Below are 27,605 nucleotides of genomic sequence, written 5' to 3'. Positions count from 1 at the left end.
CTCAAGCACCTAGCCATGCAGTTACAAACCTTTACAAACATTTGTAAAAGAATGGGTCATTCTAAATTTGAATTTGAGCGTGGTACTGTAATAGGATGCCACCGTTGAAATAAGTCAGTTCATGAAGTTTCTTCCCTCTTAGATATTCCATGATCAACTGTGGGTGGTGTTATTGAAAAGGGGAAGCATTTAAGAACCACAGCAACTCATCCACGAAGTGACAGACCACGTAAAGTTACAGAGTGGGTCGCTGAGTGCTGAGAATCATAGTTCATAAAAGTTGCCAGCGCTCTGCTGACTCAATAACTGCAGAGTTTCAAACCTCCTCTGGCATTAACATCAACACAAAAACTGTGCGCCGAAAGCTTCATGGCATGGGTTTTCATGGCTGAGCAGCTGCATGCAAGCCTTACATCACCAAGCGTCGGATGGAGTGGTATAAAGCACGCTGCTACTGGACTCTGGAGCAGTGGAAACGTATTCTGTGGAGTGATGAATCACACTTCTATATCTGGCTGTCTGATGGACGAGTCTGGGTTTGGTGACTGCCAGGAGAACTCTACCTGCCTGACTGCATTGTGCCAACTGTGAAGTTTGGTGGAGGAGGCATAATGCTATGGGGTTGATTTTCAGGGGTTGGCCTAGGCCCCCTTAGTTCCAGTGAAGGGAAATCTTAATGCTTCAGCAGAACAAGACATTTTGGACAATTGTATGTTTTCAACTTTGTGGGAACAGCTTGGAAATGGCCCTTCTCTGTTCCAGCATGACTGTGTCCCAGTGCACAAAGCAAGGTCCATAAAGGCATGATTGAGTGAGTTTGACCTCAGCGCATCAAACACCTATGAGATGAACTAGAACAGAGATTGCAAGCCAGGCCCTCTCATCCGGCATCAGTGTCTGGCCTTACAAATGCTCTTCTGTATAAATGGGCAAAAATTCCCACAGACACACTTCAAAATCTTGTAGACAGCTGTTATAGCTGCAAAGGGGAACCAACTCCACATTAATGCCTATGGATTTAGAATGGGATGTCATAAAAGCTCCTGTAGTTGTAGTGTGTAGGTGTCCTAATACTTTTGTCCATCTATATATAGATATATATATATATATATATATATATATATATATATGTCATTGTAAAACCGATTAGTGACATTAAAAGCATGTCTAATAGTTATTATAAGAATAATTTATTTATTTTTGTTGTTGTTTTCCTAACATGTTTGTTACTCAGGGTGTGCAGGATGTTTCATTTGCATACGAAAGGTGAGACCAATCAGTGACCAGCATGTGTGACGTCACGCAATCTGTAGGGCATGATTTTTTCACCCTCGTTTTTCTGCGGGTGACTGTGGAAAACTAACCAATCATAGAACAGAAGACAAGATCCTACACCAATCCGAGCGCAGGGGGCGTGGCTTGTAGGAATACGGGTGGGAAAAACTCTAACGCGTCTGTAAGGCGTTGAAATGAAATGAGCTGAACGGAGAGGCGCCGAGTGTTTTGGGCTTTGATCCACCGAAGCAAACCGAGCAAAACTGAGTGAGGATGACCTCCACACTTCGGCGAATCGTCCTGTAGTCATGAAACAGACCTCACACTGCGATCCATAGGCAGAGTTTAGCAGGTAACGGACTGAACGAGAGGAAGAGGTGCGCTGGTGAGTTAAGCTACGTTGCGTGAGCTCTTTGCGGTTCAGCTAACGCTTTGATGTGTCCTGCGTGCTGATCACAGATCAGATTACAGGGGCTCCGCCGCTGCCGTGCTGCTGCTTTTGATCTGAGCGCTGACTTTGTCCGGGCTGCTCTCCGTGTTGCTCTCGGGCTGGAAGGAGAAGCAGCAGCAGCAGCAGCAACGGTGCAATGCAGGAGGGAAGAGGGTAAAGAAACCTCCTGGAACAGCCTGGGCTTCTTCTGATAACTTCAGGACACAATCAGTCACTGCTGGTAAGACAGGATGACATGATAACGAATCTGCAGCATCTTTGTCGTGACTTCAGTTGCCTTTTGTGATAGAAAGTAAACAGAAGTTTGTGATGTGCCACCTCTTATCTTTTTCTATTCATAAGGGTGATGCTTTACAATGTCTGCAATCTCAGGCAGCCTTTCATTTTCAGCACTTTTTAAACGTGCTTTGTCTTATAGAGTGGTAGACCTGCACACTGCAGTCTTATTCACTGTATAATCAGGTGTAATTTACAATAATAGAGACATTTGATTATGTTTTGAGCTTCTTATGATTGAAAGCAGCTGCTTTGTCCCATCAGGGGTTTATAGATTTTAATATTGTGATTTTATTTGGATTTCTTCTCCATATGAAGTCTCTTGTAAAATGACAGTATTTTTCATGACTTTAATTTCACAGTTAACATCGTGGAGACCACCCGGATGGCTTCAGCACAAGGACACACCTGGCGTCCTGTCCTGAGGATCATTTTTCTGCATTTATTACTAGTATGTTTCACTCACAGCTCATTTACAATTAAGTTGAGAGAAAACAAGTGAGGGAAACCCAAAGTATATGAAGTGGAAAAAGATGTATTTTGTGCAGCATTGTTATTGGCAGTGTCTGTCAGTGGTAATAGGTATTTGATACGCTTGTCTGGCCTTCAGAGCCCAGGGCTTAGTGTCACCACCGTGTCCTTTTAGGATTTAGCTCATATTCTGGCATTCATAAGTGTGATGAAATGCTGGAATTCTTATCTATGGGAGATCATACTTTATGTCCTTCTCAGGTTGCGATAATGGCAGAGGAGAGAAGAGAATGCAGGGAACAGGAGTACAAGGACCAGTTTGGGAACTGTATCGCCTGCAGGCATTGCGACGCCGGACAAGAACTATCAAAGGTTTGGGCTGTTCTCTTTTTCTTTTTTTTTGGCTGTAGCATGGAGGTATCCTCAGAGGACCGAGCAATCAGCTAACAAATCTACACTGTAAAAAGTAATAAGTTAGTTCAACCTAAAACAATTGCTTTATGTAACATCAAGCAATTTAATTGGTTTTATTTAAGTCATCACTTTGAGTGACAACACAAAAAAAAAATCAGTTCAAACCTCAGAATCACTTTGAATCAACTTCTGCCCTGTTACACTTTTTACAACACGTGTCAGAAGTGAATTATTCTTCTGAATTTATTTGACAAGTACAAATCATAAATGTGTATGATTAGGTGATTGTCCTCTTTTCTCTTTTACTCATGTGGATAAGAAATTGAGATTGTTTTTTTATTTGTTCTTTGGGAAAAAAAGATACATAGAACACTTATTTTAAGCTCTTCATGCCTTAAAAAAGACAAAAATGACACCTCCTCAAAATTAATCACTCTTATAAAAATAAATAAATATGCTAGAAAGGTTTCTTCATACAGTATCATTGAAGAACAACTTTTGGTTCCTGGAAACTTAAGTTTGTGATTTTGTATGTGTGAGTGTGAAGAACATTTTGTAAAGTTTATAGAACCTCCACATAAGATATAGGTTCTAGGAAGAACCCTTAAATTGATATAGAACCATCACATTATGTTACATGTACAAATAGGAGTGTCAAAAAGCATTAATTGGATGATACCATAGAAGAGCAACTATGGCTTTTTAGAGGACCATTTTATAAATGTGATGTGATTGTGTGATTGTGAAGAACGTTTGTAAAGTTTAAGGAGCTTCCACATCAGGTAAAGGTCCATTATGTGAAGGGTCTTAAAGCTTTAAAAGGTTCCTCCCACTCACACATCACTTTTACAAAAATGGTTCCTTTTGATGGTTCTTTTTTAAACATCACTAAAAGAACCATGTGTGGTACTTTAAGCACTTAAAAGGTTCTTCACACTCAAAGTTCTTTAGGGGACCATGGTGTTCTATGGTGTGAATTAAAAAACCTTTTTGTGGCATCTTTATTTTTAAGAGTGTACCTGATTAATAATACACAATAAGCTGTAATTTGAATTTTCTGCAGCCGAGAGCCAAATCACCCTGCGCCTCTTCTGGGTAATTGAAAATTCTGTGATACCACTTACGATACACTCCACCAAAACATTCTTCTTCACAGGTTTGAGGAAATGCTTAAACCAAGTATAAACATGTGTGATCCTGGAACTAGGAACATCTGAGCCAGAGTGGTCATAAAAACTGGGGCGGGAAAGGAGAATTCAGTGAGTTCCCCATTAACGTCTCAAGGTTTATGAAACTTCTCAAGGTTTATGAAAGAGTTCCCTATCAAACGGGCCCCCTAGAAAAGTGCAGCTTTAGAGTCGGCACATAGTGAGGGGATGCCAATGTTTTGAATAGCCTGTCCTACTCAATTATTTATTGCTTCCTCCTAGAAGAGAGAGGATAAAACATTGCTCTCTTTTGTAGCATGTTGGCCACGTTTTAAACAGTTACGCCCATACGCCTGACTCTTGCTTGTACGGCACGTTCTGTTGTGTTTTTGCTGATTTTGGAAGCCTAGTTTTCCTGTTGTTTTATATGTAAGGAAGAAAAAGCTTTTAGTGCTCAGGTGTGAAATGTTTGTGGAATAGCTTTTGAACTAAGCACATTTTCAGCTGAGCATGATTTAAGCAGGGTAAATGCAGTTTTTCTGTACTTGTCTTTCATCTTGTGCTCTTATTGGTAATATGGCCCCAGTGCATCTAATTTTGGTCAATTATGGATAGAAGCCTGAGGCCATAGTAAATTATTGGCTTCCTTTTTACACTGGAATGTTTGCTGCTTCTCTTATCATTTGCAGCTACACTGTAAATAAATGATTCAGTGTTTTGGTTCAAAACAGTAAGTAACATGGCTGACTTAAAATTGTGGTTTTATTAAAGTTCAAATAAAAAGGAAGGCGTAGAATGTTGTTCTGTTAACTTGCTATTAGTTGTTCTGTAAACTTGCTATTATAAGCTACAAAAACACCCCACTGTGAACTGATTGTTTTTGTGATGTCACAAAAGCCAGCACACTTAAAATTTATCTGCCTGTTCGGCCTACAGCAGTTTAGCCCTGCGCATTCAAACAAAAGTTATAAGGAGTGAGCTGCTTTTTGAATGTGAAACAATACAGGGCAGCCAATCAGAACAGAGGTCATTTCCATACATCAGTCTTAAAGGCACAGTAAAAAACAGCTTGTTTAATTCTAATATATAAAGGGAGATTAGGACATGGTCATGTGAAAATAAAATATGACTGTTTATGGTACATAAATCAACAAAAACATAAGACCTCAGAAAAAATAAAATACATGAAAAATGTAGGATATGGGCCCTTCAAGTTAAAATCATTGTTTACAGTGTAAGGAAAGTTTGATGAGAGAGACAGGATAGGATTTTGGATCTTGGAAGGATTACATATATACTCCTTTCTAAAGGAGCACCTTCGTCTTTGTTGAACAACAAATGTAATCTCTTCGTTTGTCCCAAGGGAACACCGAAAAACTCCTGTGTCTGTATGTGGGCGTATGTTTGCTTTGTAATAAAAAAAAAGGGTGAATTCTTTTTGTTGTTGTTTTTCTAGGCTATTAATAAAACTTATAAATGCTTTTTTTTTTACATGCATGCCTTTTATTTCCTTTGCTTGATAATGTTAGATTTGAAATAAGATTTTTTATTTTGAAATAAGATATTTTATAAAGATTTTTCCATCACTTGTTGCTTTATTCTCATCCAGTTGTGAAAAAGCCCGCCTAGGTTCCAGCTGGACCAACCTCTGGATGAACTCTGTCTGCGTTTCATCAAATGCACCCCTATTCAGATGTTCTGATTAGAGATGTTACATCATAACAGCCTTCATAAACATTTCTCATTCCGTCTGCGTAACCTCATGAAATCTCAGTGTTGAGATCCACAATTAAAAGCATCTGCACGCCTTTGGGTATCTCATTATTACAGATTGAGATCTAAATTATAATGATACAGAAGCTTCACATCTGCATCCAAGTTCACCCTCAAGCTCCATGGGAAGGTGTGTGAAGTGATTTGGGGGTTTTGAGTAATTGAAGGAGGTTGAGAATTCTCTAGGGCCTGACTAAGAGCCCTTTAAAGCATCTTTGTGTCTGGACATGCTTGAGCTTCACCCAGCTTTCTCCTCTATCTCCCCACTTCCACACTGTTTTGCTTGGCATCTTCCCTCAAACCTGATCTGGAGATAGCGGCAGAGCGTCTTTTGTGGGTGCTGGTTTGGAGAGCTCTCTGAGACAAGATTGTTCTGAGTTGATAGGTGTTGTATATGCCAGACAAGTTTTGGTTGGAAAACGTGACACAGGGAAGGTTTGATGTCAGTTGTTTATAGATATTACTGAATGTTGTTTTGAGACAAGAACACGTAAAGAGGATGAAAGATACTGTCTCTTAACAGCCTGTATAGTTCAATATACAGTACTATGCAAAAGACAGAGATTTAGTCACGAACATAATTTCCTCGGAACAGCCATTTAGTGCAAGTTATTCATTTTTTAATGTCAGGAACAAAGCAGAAGACATATATTTAACAGAAGCCTCAATAATTTAATATAATAACAATATTCAGTATTTTGTGTGTCCACCCTGTGTTACTGCTTCTGTTCTTTTTGAAACACTTGTTTTCTGTTTTTCAAAGAAATCTGCAGGTATATTTTTCACATCTTCAAAGTTCAGTCATAGAAGTTGGTTTCATTTTCCGAGTCCAGTCTTGTTCTGAGATACCAGCAGCTTCTTTGTTCGATGTTGCAAACATTCTTCTTTTTGTCTCTTTTTTTTGCCAGTTACAACTTTTAGATAGCTACACATCCTTTCAGACCCATAGTGTTGTCATCTCACAGTGGTAAGATGGCCCAAACACCTGTGAATTTTTTTTTTTTCAGATTTAAAGCAAGAGTGGAGCTTAATTATCTCTCAAAGGTGAAAGCTTTAAGTAGTGTCTATCTGATTTGATGGTTTACCAGCTCTCACACGGTTGTTAGGAGTCCCATTTTCTCTGTATCTTTTTAATAATTTTTTTAACTTAATTTTTTAACTTATTTTCATTTGACTTTCTGTTTCCTTATGCAAGGCGATTATTTTATATCTAGTCTTCTCAGAAATATCTCCTGAAAAATGAATATCTTATACTTATTGGCCATTTTGACTGGAAACAAAATAGACTTTTCTACAGTACTGTACACACTTAAAAAGATGGTTCTGTTTTTTTAGTAAAGAAAATTGTTCTAAATAGAACTATTAACACTTAAAGGACGCTTTGCATGATTGAAGGGTTCTTTGCACCATGACAGCATTCTTCAGATTAATGGCGAATGTGCTGTAGAAGGTTCTATATAGAACCTTCTTGAAAAGGGTTCTGTGTAGCACCAGAAAGGGTTCGTATATTATTACATTGCTTGTAACAACAGAAGAATCCTTTTTGGTGCTATATAGAATACATTAGAAAAATCTACATAGGACTATCTACAGCATATTCTCCATTAATTTGAAGAGCCCCTTCACAATACTGCAAAGAACCCTTTAGGGTTCTTTGAGTGTCCACAGTTCTATATAAAACAGTTTTCTTTACTAAAGATTCCTTAAAGGACCATCTTCTTTAAGTGTGTACAGTACCAGTGTAATGTCTTTTCATAAGTATACACTGTTTTTTATGGAAACAAGGCATATCGAAGCAGTATGCTAGAACAGTGTGTCTAAGTCTTGCATTCCTCAAAACAGTCCTTTTCCTTAGTAACAGCTTCAGGCACAATGCATTTAGTTAAGTTTGAGCATGAAATCACACCACAATTTGGTGTTTTCCTGGACTTTTTACAATCCCTTTGGTTCGGATTCCTGTTTCATGAAAATTGTATTCATTTTACTGTTCAAATTCTTGTGTGGTTATCTGCTCGTACAAAAAGACCTCTGTCATGTAATAGAGCATCTTTATAGAGGCTCCATGCAGTTTCAAGTGTAGATAATCATGAAAAGCCTTGTTTCAAGCAGGTGTGCTCAAACTGGTACCCACACAAAAGCAGTTTTGTGGTTGACAGTTCCACCAGCTGTTTTTGTTGCGTTCCTCCAATATATCCACATCTACCCTGATCAAAGAATGGCCACATGGCCACATCTAATAGATTTTGGCCACATCTGAAAATCCTTCATGCAACTCTTGATCCTGAGGCCAATGAACTGTCCAAATCTCTTCTCGCAGCTGCATAAAGAGGCTGCGCTCTGCTTGAGTTTCGCCCTCCCTCCAGCCCTACTGCTGATTATCTCCCCAGTGATGGCACCATGCCTACAAACAGAGCCAGGCCATGCTTCTTTTATTTCCTCGCTCTCTTTGTTGTCCAGCCCTCCCTCCGTGGTTCCACCATTGGCTGCTATGCCCCGTTGGAGAGAAGGGCCTTATATGGGACAGGCAGGCAGCAACAGCTGCCGTTGTGCTCTAAACCCCCCCCCCGCCCCAAGTACTCTTTTGGGCCGGTCCAAGCCGAGAGCCGAGAGCAGGCCAAATCAGGCTTCTCACAGGCCACAGAGGCTGAAAAACGTCTGATTCCTGTTGTTCTGGCGCGAGTTCTCGTCATTGACTCTGACTGTCAGGCTTGCTGTCTGTGCCCAATGTGTGTATGTGTGTGTCCAGAATGGGAAACAGTATCCGGGTGTAGAGAGAAGGCCACTGTTTGAAGCTGACCTTCAAGTTAATGATATATGAGCCCAGTCGGTGTGGTGGGAATGCTGTGTGGTTAGCGCACTCTCACTGGAGAAGGGGCAGCTGGACGAGACAATACTACCGAATGATGTCATGCCACAGAGGTCCTCTCACTTTTCTCCCCGAGACGCTGGTCTCCCAAAATGTGAATGCCTCTAATGTGGTTCTAAGGAAAGTAATATTATTTCAAAGATTATTGGAAAAGACTGAGGTTTATGGTTTGAATGTATGAGGATAACTTGTGGGAAGACAGAGCAGTTGAGTTTTAATGGAGATGTATTAATGTGCTCACAAACCCAGACCTTCTGAATGCTGCAATACGGTATAACAGACATTTAAAAACATCCTTAAATAGTATTTATATACTGTGTAGTGGGAAATATATTGAATTGTCATTGTTCTGTCATGTGTATACTAACATCAAGAGATTCAAACTGCCAGAGTAAAACAATGTTGCCTTAGTTTTATCTTTATTTATTCATTTATTCCTATGTTTCTTTCCACAATTTACTTCTTATACTAATAAACATGAACCGGCATAGGAAAAGTAACAGAATCCCACCTCCTTCACTCAACAAACAGTTGTGGCCAAAAGTCTGAGACCACACTGATTTTTTTTTTTTCATTTAAGCGTGTAAATAAAAACAGAACGATTTAGAAGTAAAATAAAGTAGAACTTTTCAGTATTCTGCACTATTTCTATGTCACTGTTCAAATTTAAGCAAATATGTGACATTGGCCATGTTGACGCCTTTGTACAAAAAGGTCCATTGAAGCAGATGTCGAGACGACTCTCAGATGGACTTTATCTACTCATCAGAGGTTTTTGTGCAAACTTATGGAGTTGATGTCAGCTGAAGTGCACACTGTCAGTAAAGCAAAAGAGGGGCATACAAAATGTGGAAATTCATATTAAAATATCAAAGACTCATATAATTTGAAATAAAAAACGGTGTTAAATTGGAAAATAATCGAAATAGAAGCATTTTCAACAGTGCTCTCAGGCCATAGACTCAAAAAATAAACCAAATAGGTTCTTTGCCATAGAGTGCGATAGAAGAACCACCTCTGCCTGAACAAGGAACCTTTCAGTGGATGTTTTTAATTAACCATTCATGTAAATGATGTGTGTGAGTGTGAAAAACCTTTTTAGAGTTTCATAAACCTCAGCATATTGTAAAGGTTCTATACCAACCAAGTTTTTCCAATACCATTAAAAAAATGGGGTTCTTCATAGGTTCTTTAATGTCTATAAATAGGACCATGAGAACTCGGAGAACCATTTGAATGTTTAAATAATTCTTTGCACAGTTAAATTATTCTTCTCTATGGCGGACAAACTGCTATACATGAAATAAAAAAGCCTTCCTCTATTGTTATGAATCAAAGAACCTTTTTGGTACTACATAGAACCATTTTGTGAAACCATGCATTCAAACTAAAAAACATTTATTTCTTAACAGTTTAGTTCCCTCGCTGCACAAGAAATAGCTGCACAGGGCATAACATATTGTGAAGCATGTACTGGCATATGAATCACATCTTTTTCTTAGTCTATTGTTTCAAGCCAAGAGGAAAACGATTTAATAAAGCTTATTCTATGACAGACAGAAAGGAATTTATAAAAAAAAGGATACTTTTGGTACTAAAATCTGATTGGCTGAGCCACATTCTAAGTTGTAAAACTCACTGGAATGGATGACCTTTGCAGACTGTGTCTCGCTGAGCCTGGTCAGATGGGGTTTGGAATATATGGAAAAGCCTGGTGTATTGTTTAGTGAAGTGGACTGGATACAAACTGTTTCGAGTGACCCTGGTTAAGAGGCACTTAAGACGTCTGTTTAGATTTTGTAGTCTGGCAAACTTTAGTTACATGAAGTTTCTAATGTTGTGCCCAGAATGGAGAAACATCAAAGTCAAGAACATTTACAAAAACAGCCTCAACAAATGTAATTTGTTCTGGTTTATTTGAAACATGGATCACAATGACTTGAACTGTTGTTGAAAAGATTTTCTGTTTACTTGGGCTTGTCATGGGTATTGTGGTGTTTGCTGCTCGCTCTTGTCGTTTTTCAGCAGCTATTATGCACATCTTGTGTGTGTCTGTGTGTGTGTGTCTGTTTGTGTTTAGGGTAAATGATCCCCTTGTAATCACTGGATGCAATATGGCAGAGGGAAACAGTGGTCTGCTTAGGGAACAGTGCCTTGGGTGTTGTCTCCTATTGTTCACGGCTGGTGGGAATTCTCCCAAAGTCTGCTCTTGACATTTAGACTGCCTCTCCTTTTTTGTTACTGGAAGTGAATGTGTACAAGAATGCTTTCATTGTTTTGGCTTTGTGTGTTTATCTTGTTATTACTGAGATTTACTCTGTATGTGCAAACTATCAAGACACCCCTTCTGTTTAGTAGATTCAGCTACCCTTTGCTGACGCAGGCATTCATGTGCACACAGACAGCTTGTAGAATCTCCATAGGAAAGCATATTGAAAGGGGGTGCTCTGGGGCAGCCATACTTGAGGATAATGCTCAATGCCAAGTGTTGACTAAAGGGGTATAAAGCCCCTCAGCCATGGGCTGTAGAGCAGTGGAACTGTGTTCCCTGGAGTGACAGAGCTCCATCAAATACCTCTGGGATGAGTTGGAGTGGCGTTTGTGATCTAGAACTACAGCACAAACATAACCATTTTATTTGCTATACAAAATGACCAGTGAACATACATGTTTTCCGAGTGTTTATATGTTGATAATTGTATGATAGTCGGAAATCTGGGAAAAAAAGGAATTATTTCGCCCTGTGAGTTCCTCTCCACCATGAATGAATTATAGGCCAAAACTGTTGTAAAACAATGTTTCAGGCATCTGGCAGCGTATTCGTAAACATTTCATTTAAAAGCTTTCTGTGAGGTAGCTATTAGAGGCATTAAATGCTTTGGACATCTGGTTCCTATCACCACTGCTGTGAACTACTCTGGCTTGATATGTTTCACGTTTCACATCAAACCACAGTTTTGAAAAATCATTGTAATTTTCCTTTAATCTGTCTGGGAACTGAAACTCTATATTTGCTGTATTTCCACTTACAGGAAAAGTTTTTGACCGTCATATCTTGATGGATATCATTGTCATCATATGTGGTCTGACTCATTATCTAACACTAGAGCTACATCCTTACTCTAAGACTCTAAGAACCTTGATGCATTTGGGTCTCATATCCATGGAAAAGGAATTTCTCAGCAGTAAAGCGTATGCTATTACTATTATAAGTTCTGTGTTGTAAACTTAATGCTGCATATTTGAAGGAAAGGTTTTCTTGAACATGCTAATATCACCTTTGATCTGTAAACTAACAGTGCTGTGCCGCTCAGTCCCTAAATCCTCTCTCTCAAACACACTTTGCTTCAACTGAAGGGAGGCAAACCAAAAAAAAAAGAAAAAAAGACCTCCACAATAAACTCGCAATAAACCAACAATAGGCATCCCTGTGGGCCTTTCTCATTCTAATGCCTAGCCCTTCTGTGGCCTGGAGCGGAAGGCTGCCCATTGATCCTGTGAGAGTCAGGGAGATTATTGGCGGTGTAAGATGGAGTCTGAAAAGAAAGCCGGCCTTTGTTCGCTGGGGGGATCTCACACACACCGGGATCATTATTTCATTGCCGACTCTTGTTAGTCCACATTGGCACTTTTCTTTAGCTCTGCTCCCCCCCAACCCCCAACTCACCTCCCTCCTCCCTTTCCCCTACCTCCTTTGCTCTGCCTCACCGGTGGGATATCTTCCGTTAATCCCTGCAGGAATGTGGCTTCGGCTATGGAGAGGATGCCCAGTGTGTGCCCTGCAGGGCCAGCCGCTTCAAAGAGGACCGCGGCTTGCAGAAGTGCAAGCCCTGCCTGGACTGTGCCCTCCTCAACCGCTTCCAGAAGGCCAACTGCTCCAGCACCACCAACGCCGTGTGCGGCGACTGCCTGCCGGGGTGAGTCTGCCTGAGCCAACCCTCTTAAAAATAAAGGGTTCTTTGGAGCGATGGCATGGAAGAACTCTTTGTTTCTCTAAAGAACCTTTCAATGGGTAGTCTTGTAGACTCTCTTTGCAAGTGCCCTTGTGGGAAAGTCAGCTAGAATATTTTTAATTAATATAATCAAACAAAATTTTTTTCCCCTGTTAAAGATTAACTAGAACACTGTTTGCTCTCTGTATGTAAAATGGTGAGCTGCTAGTGAGCAATGAATGGTGAAAGGGGCGGAGAGGTGAGGACCCCCTGCTGTGAAAACAGACAAATACAGCTGTGCCGAAATAATGGACAGCTGCAGCTTTTTTATCGCAAAAAATAGCTAATGAAAAGCATTTAAATACATATATACATATAAAAACCCTCTTATAAATGTTGACTAGCTTGCTAACCTATGAAGATGAAAATCCATTTCTGATTTTGTAAATCATACACATTTTGATTGAAACATATTCCATAATTTTCTGAAGGAAAAGAGTGCAAAAACTCCAAAACAGCAACTCTATAATGAGCAGAAATTGCTGCTGAAAAGGGGGTTAAAGAACCACTTTTGTAAATTAGATGTGCAGGTGTGAAGACCCCAACATTTAGGAACCTCCACATAATGTAAAGATCCTATATGAGTTGAAGTTTTTTCCTGGAACCATATGTCCAAGCCAAGAACCTCTTAGGATCCTTTGTAATTAATAGTAACGGAGACTCCTGAGGTTAACATGAAGGTCAGGAAAGTAGACACTAGACTACAGGAAAGGCCCAGACATGCTGCCAATGCTGAAACATGTCTGGCCTTTGAAGACCATTTTTAAGCAGTTCATCATGGTGCAAATGTTACTTGTCACCCCAAAGCAGCAGCCCACTCTCACCTTTTAGTCACTTAATTACTTTTGATTACCCCTGATTAAGTACTTTTGCTCACTCAGTTAAACAGCTTTGGGCAAATGTTCAGAACCTCCTTTCTTCTTTTTGCAAAAGAGTATGATTTCTGCTTTTCAACAAAGATGCAGATAAATATCGTTTTGAGCTATAATGGGTAAAGATTACAGGACACATCTCATTCTACATACATTAACCCCTTAAACATAGGGGTCTGTATGTGGTACCACACTTCAGCCCTTCACTCTTTTAACTACATAACTTTCATAATAGTTTCACAGTAAATAATTGTTATTAATTACAGAATAATAGATCTTACGATTAATACCTGAATAGTCCAAGGGGGTAAATCTGGCTGAGTTTACTTTTCAGTGATTTTCACAACTTTTTTTTTTTTTTACCTCTTCTTTTGCACACCAGGTTTTACAGGAAGACAAAGTTAAGTGGATTCCAAGACATGGAGTGCATACCGTGTGGAGATCCACCACCGCCTTATGAGCCTCATTGTAAGTACTCTCATGTGAATAGAAATTTATAAAAGTCCCAGCTGTTTTGGATGATGGTCGACTCATGGTATCGTCCAACTGAACAAGCGATTGTCTCAGTGTCCCAAAACATAAACCATCAAGGAGTATGAGGAATATAATTTTTTATACGGAATAAGGGAAGCATCTCGGTCAGTCAGTCTTATTGGTTCAGCCAGCAGTGTTTTACAAGCAAATAAATGCCTCATTTTACAAGCCAAGACATACAGGAAAAATTGATTTGAAGGCTGCCAGCATGATTGTTAATCATAGCAGAACTGAGGCTGCACTGCTAGACATGTCCTTTTTTTATTTGCTAAATGGATTTTCGAGTGCATGTTTATAAATTGAATAAATTGGTTTTAGTGTACTTGTTTACATCTTATATTCATTTAGGGTTGTAGAACTCTGTGTGTAATTAGCTAGCTGTGTGTTATGAGCCAAAAAGTTTAAAGGAAAAACAGCTGCAGTCTTGTAATATCTCGATTTTTTTTTTTAAACCAATGCAATACATGTGCAGTTCTATAGCTGTTAAAATCAAAATGTACAGTTCCATGTTTAACTGTGTCTGTTCATTTGCCGTGCTGTTCTTTGGCAGGCTGTGGCTCTAATGAGTCTCATTTTACCCACGACTGAGTAGCATTGTGGAACGTTGTGTCTTTAGGCGCTTAACATATGGCAGCGTAGTGCTAAGCTAAACTACTCATAATCGAGTGTGACTTCCTGAAGGCTGCGGAGCGAGCAGCTGCTTCTTGTGAAGATTTTGGCAGTGTGTGATAGAGAAGGTTTGAGCCAGGTTTAGAACGCCTTGCTCAGATGCACAGGATAACCTTTTAGGCATAGCACAAAGCCTGACCCTCGGATGTGAAGTGTTTTAACTTATAACTCTTAAAACTGTAAGCCTCATCTCATGTAACACCTTATGAATCTGTGTTGTGCGAACAAAGGTCGGTAGATAAGTTTAACAGGGCTTTCACTGTTGATGTTAAGAATTGAGTGATGTACAGATTGTTTGGAATGAGTAATCAAGTAATCAGAGTAAAATGATAAAAATGGACCTAACTGAACAATAAAAAAAACATGCTGTATGTTACTGTGCAAAAGTCAGAGACCACTCAAAATGGGCATTAAGCACAAGTTATTCATTTTTTCGGCATTAGGAAAAAAACAAAAAAACGTGTAGTAGAACATAAATAGAAGCCTCAACAACTAAATGTAACTTAATACAAACTTTTGTCCACGCTTTGCCTTTATCACAGCTTCTGTTCTTATCAGAGGACTTAACCTTTTTAAAGAAATCTGCAGGGATATTTTTCCACACATCCAAAGTTCAGTTTTAGAAGTTGGTTGCATTTTCTGCTTTAGACAATCCAAGTACCCTCAAACACATTCAGTGAGATCAAGGTCTGGACTCTGGGTTGGTCAGTCCATTGTTCTGAGAACACCAGGAGCTTCTTTCTTTGATTTTCAATTTTTTTTCTCAGTAACAGCTTCTTGACAGCTACACATCCTTTCAGACTCATAGTGTTGAGTTGTCTTCTCACAGTGGAAGGTGGACACAAACACCTGTGGATTTTTTTTAGACCCGAAGCAAGGGTAGAGCTTGATTTTCTCCTTTTAATCAAATCTGAAAGCTTTAAGTGCTGTTTATGTGATGGTGACAGTTTTGGTGTCTACCAGTTTTGGTCTACCAGGTCTTGTACGGTTGCTAGGAGTCACGTTTTCTCTATTTTAATCATTTTTAAAAAAAAATTTTTTCTTGTTTTGGAAACTTTTTTCACTTATTTTCTTTTGACTTTCTCCTTACTGAAACAAGTACATTGTTTTATATGTAATCTTCTCGAAATTACCTCCTAAAAATGAAAAAAATCTATATAATTTAAAGGTCATATTGACACTATGTGGCAAAAAGAGCATATTAATGGGTGTGTCCATCAGGTGTTTATTAGGAGGTTTTAAAATGTAGATTTTCATCATACAAACTGGGAACCAATCAAGAAGGTAAATTGTATTCATAATAAAATTATAAATAAATATAATATATAATATAAAATACTCAAGGAAACACACTGATATCCTCTTCATTGTGTTCTTTTGACACACATTGTAATATGTGTTTGTCTTCAAATATACAAATGCAAGATCAACTTCTGTTCGAAGACCTGGACTCCTAGTTTTCATCTCAGTCTCTACTGAAAACAGAATGTTCCTTTGTACCTTGAGCTTAAAGCCGTCGTCCCCACAAAACCCATTGAGAAGGTTTGAAAAGACCCTCCTCATTCTTCTTCGTCTCTGCTATCCGACGGAGGGTGGTGAAAACTTAAAGGCCAAATCATTTTAATAGCCCTGCACTGGCCTGGGGCTAGCCCACAGCTGTGCGAGGAGGCCAGTCCTCAGAGAAGACCATAAATCTGAACCCCCGTCGTCAGAGCAGGGGGCGGAGAGAGGCATTTTATGGATTCCTCTGGCCGGTTTAATGTAATTCATCTGCTGTTGTCTCTTCTTGTCATGGGAGAACTCTAAATATTTGGCAAGGCTCCTCTCCAGCTGTCCCGTCTAACCATTTGCACTGATGTTAAGCCAGTTTATGAAACAGTCACATGAGACCAGGGTGACTGAGTTGATAATAGGTGCGTGTAATGAAAGTTGGCATTAATGCGCCTGAAAACGATTTTGAAGTTTTTGAGCTCTTTTCAGGCTATGATATACTACCACAGGACCACGCCTTACAAAATGTCCCTTTAACTAACATTACTTACTGAATTTGTTAACATGAAGAAAGTGAAACTTCAGCATTAATAAAGCAAATAATGTTCAAGTAACTGACACTTGTATTAATTGATTAGTTTAAATGTTATCATGTTATCTAAATATTGAATGCCTGTGTTAGTTCAAGGGAACAAACTATGCACTTTAACATTAAAAAGCCCTAAATTAAGGATTAGGATTGGGATTATGTCTAGTACAATTCTACAAATTGTAACTTATTTTTTGCTATGAATGGAATAAACATTAGTTAATTCAGGTGTTCATTATGAAGTTAACATGAAAACAAACATCAGTTGATACAAATGTCAGTTAGTTTGGTAACATTACTTGTGACTTATTAATGCTGATGTTCCTGATTTGTTAAAGAGCCCATACAATGGAAAAAAACACTTTTTTAATAAAAGAGGTAATGAAGTATGTAAACATTATTAAAATTCCAGAAAATTTCATTCACTACACGGTTCAAATGGTTCATAAATTAAGCTGCAAAACAGCGCATTTTGAATTCACTCTTTTTGTGATTTCATAAAAACCCACATTTTTAAATACAGCTGCCTATTCATCCTACAGCCCTGCCCTTTCATGCTGAAGTTACAAGGACTGATTTTTGAATGAGGCCCAATATGGGGCAGCCAGTAAGAATTGAGGTAATTTACAAATATGATTCTCAAAGATGCGGAAACACAAACAGCCTGTCTAATTCTAATGGACAAACAGAGATTGAAAAATGGACATGTAAAAATAAAATATGACAGTTTGTGGTGTATGAACCCACAATACCATTGTAATTAGACCTCAGGAAAATAAGAGAAAAATATAAGCCTGTTAATGTAAACTGGGGGACTGTAATGTAAAGCTTTACCTACATAGCTTCTTAATTCAAGCAAAAGCTGCATGGTTTAGAGGAGGCTTTTCCCAATCCCATTCCTAGAACACCCCGTACAAGAGTTTAGTGCTCTTCATGCTCTAACACACCTGATTTAGCTCATGAAAGGCCTGATAGCTGAGTTCAATCGGGTGTATTAGAGCATGAACAGCATTGCACTGTGCAGTGGGGAGGCGCTTAGGACTGGAAATAGGAAACACAGTCATGGATGGAAACTTTTCCATTTTTGTTCATATTTGCTACATCTTTGGCCCATTTAAATGGAATCCAGCAGGTTTCACAGAGACTAAATGTGCTCTCATTTTTAATAGCACTTCACCAAGAATCAGTCATGGTTCAACTGAAATGTGCAAACTCACAGTCTGAACTCAGGGATGGATCATGGTCTTGTGGTGCCCCTGAGCACAAGAATCTTTGGAGGCCTCCCACACTCCTAGAGTAAAGCGCAAACAACAACCAAAAATGAGATCAAACAATATTTCATGTTTATGTGCACATTGAGCAATACTGGAAATAGCAATTTAACTTTTCTTTTGAAAATAAAATAAATTAGCCTTTTCAATGCACAATATCCTATTGTTTCTGTCATAACAATTTGTGCTTTTTCTGTGAGATTTGAATCGAATCATTGAAGGGTAACCACTAGCTATCAGACACTGTCTAAAGCATCCTATTTGAATAGCGACAGCAACATCTCGTTAGACAATAACAAAAGTTGAGGGACCTGGGAACAGATGACCTTTTTTCGTGTTTTCATTTATTTAGTCATTTGTACATAAAGGCTATTCGTCTGTGTAATGTTTACATCTCCAGTGATGATTTCAACTATTTGAGCCACCTCAGTCCTTGTAGTTTACGGCCCTGTGAGACCCCTGACAGTCAGGAGCTCCTGGGCACTGGCCTTAACAGCTCGCTTAGTAATCCATTGCTACCAGAAGTTCATCTAGCCATTAAGGCCATTCTGCGTTCACTTCTGTTTGGTAACAAACAATTACCACAATAACAGTTGCAAATGTGAGAATTTAAAATATTTTGGAGCATTTCTCTTTGTCCATTCATTATGAAATGTTCACATTATGTAAAGGGCAGCTGGCATTTTCAAATGGTATCAAAAAGTTGTTTTTTTTTTTTTTCATATGACAGCAACTTTTTCATATGACAAGATCTATATTTAACCAATCGTTTGCAATAGTTTGCACATCCTGGTCAAGTTAAATGTTCAGTTGATTTTCTTATTAAAGATAACACGTCCACTACAAGGAACCAACTTAAATATGGAATTTTTTCTGTACACTTTAGTGCACAGTTACTTTTATTTGCTGAATATAACACTTTGGAAACAATACAGCATAAAATGTAAAAGGTGCCTTACATTTTGCATTGTTTTTTAGGTTTTATTTTTCCCAGTGTGTTAAACTCAGCAGTAATTGTTGATTAAAATGTTTGTTCTCTTTAGAGGATGTGTTAACTTATTTTCACTCAGATAATCAACAAAATTCATTTGACCAAGGGCGCCCATACCTTTGCCTACGACTCCATTGTATATACAGCTATTTTGTATGGAGTAGTTGCTCAGGGATGGTTTGGCCATTAGTAAGCATTAGAGTGTCTTAGCTATTATCACTGTCCAGCCTGTGGTCGTGTGAGCCTCATGTCCGTGTGTTTGAGTTTTGGCATTCTCCAAAGTCAGCAAGCACAGCGCACATTTCAAAAGGAGCAGTCTGTTGGCATTGGGGGCGGCTGATAAGATCAACAGGTGAGATCTCTTCAATGGGCCGGCCTTTGTCTGTGTTTGCTGCAGCTGTGGGGAGCTGATAACACAGGGAACGCTTTGGTTTTGAAAAGAGAGAGAGAGAGAGAGAGAGAGAGAGAGAGAGAGAGAGAGAGAGAGAGAAAAAGGGGGGAGGGAGGGCAGCACAGCTGGGGCACATTTGCTGGCACTGAGACGCAGCAGCTTATGCAGAGGCTGCTAGCATGCTGCTTTAATAAGCAAATGCTTAGGTAACAGGCAGAGAATTCCTATGGCAGCATGAGAATGAAAGGTTTTGATATTCTCCCCCAGTTTGTCTATCATGCTTTTTCTTTTCATGTCCATAATCATCTTTTTTTTTCTTTTTCTTTTTTTTGTGATGCCATTGTCTTTCACACACAGAGGCTTTCTAACAGAAACATCTAAACTCATTTATGAGAGATAACTGAGTCAGGTTTTAATTTACCCAGAATTGAAAATCACTATTCACTATCTAACAGCTTTATTGACTAAATATGTTTCATGTTTTTAGCATGACCATGTGTTTTCTAATTAGGCTTGTCATGATCATGAAATTTTGGCTGACAACTAATTGTCATGTAAATAATTATGATTAATGGTGTTTGTTCATTTAATGCAACCATTACATTACAAGCCTAAAATGGGCAAATTGGCTGATCAGCTATCTTGCTTTCTGACTATCGTCATTAGTGGCTTATACTAGGTTGTACTGATATGAAATTATGTATTGTGCTGTTGTGTATGCTTACACTCTGAAAAGTGTCTACAGTTACACGAAATCACATGTAGAGTCAAGCAAAGATTACATTTTTGTGAAAATGTGAGCAAAAAACATCATTCTGTAAGCACACATGCAAAAAAACATTACTCGGCTCTGCCTTCTAAAGGAAGTGTGAATTTTTGTTGCTATTGTAAGACTCATGACGTGTATCTGTAAATGTACTTACTGCTTTTTTTATTTACATTTATTTTGCACAAACCAACATACCGAATTCACATTCTGCTTATCGTGACCTAATATTTGAAAGGGATTGCAGGCAGCTTAAATAAGTGTGTTCAGGCGATTATGTAGTAATTGTGACTGGCCCATCTCTTATTAATGCTTCCTTTGTGAGTATGTCATAATGGAACATAAACATAGCTTAAAAACAATCTCAGCACTGTTAAATCCCCCAGTATAGCAATTTAGATTATTCAAAGACTTAAAATGTTGCAAGTCATTTTCCTCTCCATTTAAAAAAAAAAAAGTATATAGATTATTTCTTTATTTCTTTCAACTCAGATTTTCTGAAAAAATACTGTTTCTCCATTGTATTATTTTGAAGGGATCATGTAATGTTTACATTGTCCTACTCAGAGGGTTTGAATTTGCAAAGGCCAAGCCCAAATTTACTCAGTGATTAATGTGCTGAAGAACAAACACAGAATGCTTGCGTGCATGCATTGAAAAAGGCCTTAAATAAATAATTGGTTCATATTTAACTTCATTAGATCGCAATAATACTTTGACACAAAGCAACTTCAAAAGCCTTTATCTTTCTCTATAAACTGCATTGTTTGTGTTTTAAGACACAGAGGGTGGATAAAACGCTGGAAACACCACATGAAAGGGGAGGCCGTATTCTGAAGTGGCTAAAAATTGTCTTATCAGTTTCTCATATAAACAAATTTTGAAAGAACACATCAAAAGGTGATGAGTTGTGTGTTTAAACTGCAGGTGTGCAAGTCACACAAACATAAAGTGTATTTAAAGGTGCACAAAGCATCCAAAATGATCAGTCTCAGGAAAGAGGAGCAATGGCAGAAAGTTAGACTTCATTGAGAGCTCTATGAAGACACTTAAAGGGGATTGCTGCCTTTTGACAGGCATTTTTCTCATCAAGCCAAAAGACATTGTCAGCTTTCAGGTGACCAATATGGTAATACTGTTATAGTCTATGTTCCTTAAAGACTGGTCCAGTTTCCCATTAGGAATTATATATATATATATATATATATATATATATATATATATATATATACATATATATATATATGTATATGTTTTTCTGCACCTCCTGCGTATATAGCAGCTTGGTGAAGGCATAGCTTACAGTTAATCAAAACATACAGGCCCGAATAGCCTGGTGTGGTCAGTCTAAACTGGTTTCCTGGACATCAGATAAGCCTAGGATTGGACTAAATTGTAATACCAAAAATCAAATCAGTAAGCTTCAGATTTCATATTGTCTATATTATGAATATGATAGACTCTCAGTATTAACTTGCACTGTGGTTGAACAAGCATTTGCTTACTTTAAAATGTCACTCTGTTAATACGACAATCTGGGCAAAATGAACATTTTTAACCATAGCTGCATCTGTTTTAAACAAGTCTACTTGGTGCTGAGTGAGATTTCCTGGTTAAAAGACTAGAAAACCCCTTCTAATGATGTATCTTGAAGGTGGGAGGAGCTATTGATAAACTACAACTGCTTTAGTGTGGATTTTTTTTTCTGTTAGCTGGTGAATGCAGAAGAAAGCCAGATATCTAACATTACTACAAAGAAGCCGAATATCTTATTGCAGCTGTGGAAATGCAGTAGCTGTTCTCCCATCATCATTACAATGGATTACAAATGAATTACAGGAAATGGATGACTGAAATGCAGCTTCATATAAGGAGGATGACAAGCTAAAAACTAAAGTTTGAAAGATAAAGTAGTTTGACTTATTTTCTCTGGCTGAAAGGGTAAAAAATGGTCTTTTCCTTTATGATTTTAGTTTGATGACTGAGGTAAGGGTTATACTAATGCAGGCTTGGTTGTTAGGCCATAGCTCAGTGGCTAGGTTAGCAGTGGGATTGTTGTATGAGAGAATGTTGATGAATGAAATATAAAAACCTGAATTCTGTCACTGATGAGGCTGCACTATAGAATACTGCATAACACAACAAATAACATTAACTTCATTTTAGGCCAGAATGCTCCTTTAAAAATGTACTCATTTTATTGCTGTCAGTAAATGTCGGTACAAACAACGATTTTGAGGAAGTGGCAGGATCTTATCAAGTTTGTGGTCTCATGCTGGCATGTCTGTTTTCCTGATAACCGTAAATACTCAGGGATGTTGCTGCACTGGAGAAATTTTCTTCAAAAGAGGCTAATCTAAAATCTCTTGAGCTGAAACTGCTGCACACGAGGCTTTTCGATGTTGACTTACTAAGTGGATCTTTTTAGAATATTTGAGGGGAATATACTGCTATAAATGGTCCAGCCTGGCTGAAAAAGACTTATTGCCAAAGAGGTAACTCTTGTAATGCAGATGTTGTTTCCCAGGTTCTCTCAGAATAATGAGATACATGGGGGTGGGGGGTGGGGGGATGGGGGGGGTTAGTTAGTGGCAGCTGTTTTCTCAGGTTCTACGTATATTCCCTAGGCCTGCCTCAAACGACCAGCCCTGCCTGATCCTAAGCTTGATCAGACGCTTAATAACAGAGTCGTCAGACTGGCATGTAAAGGCCCGACTGCCCTGGGGTTAGGGGTGAAAACTCATCTGCAGCTTGAGAATGCTCACCCCCAGCTCCCACCCCTCAGCCTGAGGGCATTCTCGCTTTGAACTCTGCCGTTTCCACTGGAACATTCTTGCCTGTTGCTATGGAGAACTCAAAATGGGTTGATATGCTGTTAGTCAGACACAGTTGGTCAACATGAACTGAGACTGCTGTATTTCAGATGTTTACTTAATAGACTTAATAGATCTTGAACACAAGAAAGATGTCCTGCATCTTATTCTGCTGTAACAAAAGCGATATTGAGGTTGCTCAAGAATGAAATTTTGATTGTTAGCTCTGTTGATGACTTCATTCCACACAATACCATCTGTACCATCAAAAGAGCACAGTAATGACTTTATGAAGATACTGAACCAACATAACAAACCAAAAAAAGATGTAAACTGCTTGTTTTTCTATGACGCAACCAAGCATGTTTGTTTTTTTTTTTAGCTTAAAAGGAATTTGCAAAGCTGAAAACCTCCTTTTTTTCTGCTGTCCTTCAGGCAGTGGGCGTGTGAATCTGGTGCCCATCCCCTCAACAGTAACCAGCCCCAGAGACATGGCCTTGGCTGCAGTTATCTGCAGTGCCCTGGCCACTGTCCTGCTAGCTCTGCTAATCTTGTGTGTCATCTACTGCAAGAGGCAGCTCCTGGAGAAAAAGCCTGGTAATTATCATTAACACCACTTGGCAAGACACCACTGAATGTGTTTATAAAGGTTCTCACATACCGAAAACTTGGGATTTAAGCAGAAATGAAGATATTTTCATTATTGACAGAACTAAATGCTACAGTTTAAAGCTACAGTCCTCAATCGCTTTAAAAGTAGTGATTTGTCAGATTTGTTTAATGAAATATCGCAGCATTACTGAGGTCTCAAGACGGTCCCTTCACTGGAGCAGAGCTGTCTTGTTTGGATCGGCGGCGAGTTCTGGAGTTTTCCCAGCGGCCCTGCTGCCACTGTCACCACATGCCTGGGCATACTTGTGGTGAGTTCCAACGATGTACTGAGTATCAGTCCAAACATCTTGTGTATGGCTATTGTATCGAACAATGATTTCATTCTTTGATACTGATGTTGGTTAGCAGGTCCTGTGCACCTGATTCCCTCTCTGTGCTGTGAAGACACATGCAGTCAAGGCCACGCTCAAGACAACAGCCCCTTTCAGTCTCAAAGCAGTCTCAATGAGAGGTAAGAAGGTACCAGAACCAACCATGCACAGCATGCAATGGCTGTCAGATAATTAGCTTGTCTGATAAAATAGCAGCTGCTTAGAAAAGCTTTTTTGAAAGGTTACAACAATGGAACTTATGACATTTCTATGATCTCCACAAAAATACTATGCTAGCTTTTTTTGTGGCATAATATCAGTTCTAGGGACAAATAGAATTTGTCATTGACCAGCTATTGCCATTGATAAAAAAGCATGTGGTAATTTTACATTATTTTCTTACTAGTAGGTCATTTAATTCTTAATTAATTCTTAATTCTTTGGAAAGTGCAGATTCTAAACATTTAACTGATACCATATTTGTGTGTTAGTAGAATAGGAAATATTTTTTTTCTTATTTAGATTAGATGAAATTATGTTTTGTGGGAACACCATTCTTTACATTTTTGATGTTTTTTTTTTGTTGTTATTTAACAAAAACATCAGAAGTGCAGACTTGAACTAGTCAATACAGGTAATTACACTGAAATAGCATAGCAAACCGATAATAGATCTAGACCTCTTAGGGTTAACCAGATTCTCTGTACGAGACAGTCTAGCTGTCCATCCTTCTGACTCATTCTGTCCCCAGACTGCTAACAGGTGCTACAGTCAAAATACATTCTCCCTTCAGCAAACGCATGCTTTTCGTTTCAACCCCAGACATGTAAACCCATCAGTGAGGAGCAGCCAGGGTGATCTGGGACAGGCTCCAGATCCTCTTCTTGCTGAATTCTCTGAGGCATTGCCGCTCATGGACGCTGCAGAGAGCAGAAACCATGCGTCCTGCAGTTCACAGCCCACAAAGAGCAGCAGCTCATGCTCGTTGGAGGAGGAGGAGGAAGAGAACAAGCAAGTGGAACACAGCTACAGTTTGGTCTCAACCAAGCCCACTTCAGAAGTTCTACAAGATGGATGTAGCTTGTCAGAGACCTCGCTCCTGTCACAGCAACATCCGTCTACATTGGAAGGTAAAGTAGCATAATCCACAAAAACGGCCTTCTTCAGTCTTGCATGGCCACTTACCAACAGACCATCATGTGTTTTTCCAGTTAGTATCAAATTATTCCTTAATTGACTGTTCACAAGTTTGGAGTCCAGCCTTCCTTAGTAGTTCCTGCGTCTGTCAACCTTTCAGTACAGACAACCTTGTAACAACTGCAGCACTTGTAATAACAGACTGAAAAGGAACATTTTGAATTGCACAGATGAGTACATTGATGTTCAGTGCAGACATACGGTTGTGTGCAAAAGTTTGGGTGCTATTGGTCAAATTTTAGTTTGGTCTTCCCCACAGATTAATCCAAAACTTTTTCAGCTTCAGGAATAAAATAAACACATCACTACACTCCACATGGTCAGGACAGAGTATGTCAGGTATTAGACATTCCTCAGTAGCACCTTTCAACCCTACCTAGCTCTCTAATAATTCAGACTAATTTACTGCTATCGCTATTTGGGTTAGTAGTAGTTGCGTAGTTTGACGACCTTGCAAACGGTCAATTTAATCTATTTTGGGTGACCTCATGCGAACCGACAACATTAGTTTTCATTCATCGTTAGCCGTGTTAACACTGCTTGTTTGGAGTGTCCTCTATGCTCATTTAAAGCAAGAGTGCTGAATGGCAATGTAAGAGCCAAAGCAAAGCAGAGCAGTAGACAAACAGAGCTTAGGCAGTTTCAACAAAGCACCTTTGGAGAAAAGCAGAACATCAAAGGAACAAATGATTCAGTTCCTTCCAAAACATAAAAGGACATCTCGACTATGTTAAACACCTCAGTAGTGTCAAAAGCATGTTTTGTCATGCGTTACTTCGGTGACCTGGAAAATGCTACCAAAATGGTTACTTATTAGACTTAAAGAACTAGCATACATTTGTTTCTCTTTTTTTGGATCCTTCAATACTATCAAGAGTATAGCTCGATGAACTGAATTTCCCTAAGACAGCAGAAATATATTATACCATACCAAACAGTACTGCCAATTTATAGAGGCAGTAATTTAAAAAAAAGCTACTGTTTGTCTCTTAAGTGGTACCTTTGTTAACAAGTAATCCTCATTCTTCTTCATTGGCTTCCGCTCTCCCTGTCTAGGATGACCTGGCCTTATCTAGCTCGTGTTTGTCCTTAAGAACGGCTCTGGAAGTGAAAAGCACTGGGGAAGATCCCAGCTCAGATTACAGGAGGCCACACACATACTCTGAAGACCAGGTGACGTGCTATTACCTCCAGCCAGCCTGTGGCCTCCAGTTATCCTGCCCAAATCAGGACAGACTCTGTAAATAAACATAAGCATGATCTGTACAGAAAAGAAGAAGACAAAACTAAAGCAGGCTGAGGAGAAAAAGCTTGTGCAATGCAGTGTTGAGCTGGCAGGCACTTGTGATGAGTGCCACTTCCGGTGATGAAGCTGAACCGGAAATTATGGATTTCTGTTTTTGCAAGCATGGCGCAGAACTGAAAGAAAGAAGAATTGAGAAATGCACACTATTGGAGCTTTTCTGGGTGGGAAAGTAGTCATTTTTGAAGATATCTAAACTGCTATGTGTTGCTCAAATGCACCCAATGTGTATTGCAATGTTATAATTAGAGCACAGGTACTTTTCTTTGGCAACAACACCTGAACTGTCCAGTCTAGACTGGGGTGCTGGATCAATCCTGGTCCTGGAGGATATACCACCCTGGAGAGTTCAGATCCAGCACACATGGCTCTAATATTCAGATGCTCCTGAAGTCCTCCATTACCTGGGTCAGTTGTGTTAGATTAGGGCTGGAGCTGAACTCTGCAGGGTGGTACATCTCCAGGACCAGGATTGGGCACCCCTAGTCTAGATGAATCTACACATGGTCGAGATTATTCCATGTGTGATTTCTTGTTTGTTGCTGTGTAGATACTGTATTATAGGAAATTGAAGGACAATATTTTTATAATGTAGATAATACATGGCCACTCACTTTTCGTAATTATAGTTGATGAGCACTTGCTTCTTCTTGTGTATAAACTTTATTGCTCTCCACTTGTAAATAAACTATAAAGAATATGACAAGGACTTGTTATTGAACTCAACAAGACTCACAGTATTTTTGGAACAAGAACCTGAATTGCAGTGGCTCCTTGTCCAATGCACAATAATTAAAACATACTTCATGTTGTTACAGTCTGCAGCAGCTTTGTCTGCTGTTTTCATCTAAAGTTTCTGATGGAAATACCCAGGAAAAATATAAAATCCATAATATGTGCTTCCTAACCATCAAGGCAGTTTGGAGGAATTTAGCCAACATTCCACAGCTACTCTGTAGTTGGAAAAAACAAGCTAGCATGGAATTTGCGGTCACATGTCTTCGTGGCTTTGGGTTAAGGTAGCGGCAGATATCAAAAAGATGCAAGAATCTCAAGGATCAGCTCGAGG

At 39.0% G+C, this 27,605-nt stretch overlaps 1 protein-coding gene across 2 annotated transcripts; it reads left to right on the top strand.

Moving 5' to 3' along the window:
• The first annotated feature begins 1,442 nt into the window (after window positions 1-1,442).
• tnfrsf19 (tumor necrosis factor receptor superfamily, member 19) lies at window positions 1,443-27,245 on the top strand. Of its 2 annotated transcripts, none has more exons than XM_036563555.1 (11): window positions 1,443-1,627; window positions 1,735-1,946; window positions 2,365-2,453; window positions 2,735-2,845; window positions 12,413-12,591; window positions 13,921-14,006; window positions 23,489-23,650; window positions 23,848-23,973; window positions 24,074-24,176; window positions 24,859-25,166; window positions 26,290-27,245. In XM_036563555.1, exons 3-11 carry the CDS (start codon window positions 2,388-2,390, stop codon window positions 26,292-26,294), a joined length of 1,146 nt encoding a protein of 381 aa, XP_036419448.1. In that variant the 5' UTR covers window positions 1,443-1,627; window positions 1,735-1,946; window positions 2,365-2,387; the 3' UTR covers window positions 26,295-27,245. The 2 variants fall into 2 exon arrangements, with proteins under 2 accessions (XP_036419448.1, XP_036419439.1); XM_036563546.1 differs by having other exon boundaries at window positions 24,071-24,176.
• The last annotated feature ends 360 nt before the right edge of the window (window positions 27,246-27,605 follow it).

The sequence above is a fragment of the Colossoma macropomum genome, unplaced genomic scaffold (assembly GCF_904425465.1).
Source record: "Colossoma macropomum unplaced genomic scaffold, Colossoma_macropomum, whole genome shotgun sequence".
NCBI lineage: Eukaryota > Metazoa > Chordata > Actinopteri > Characiformes > Serrasalmidae > Colossoma > Colossoma macropomum.
Note: the sequence above shows the minus strand (reverse complement) of the source record. Positions and strands in the feature narration are given on the sequence as shown.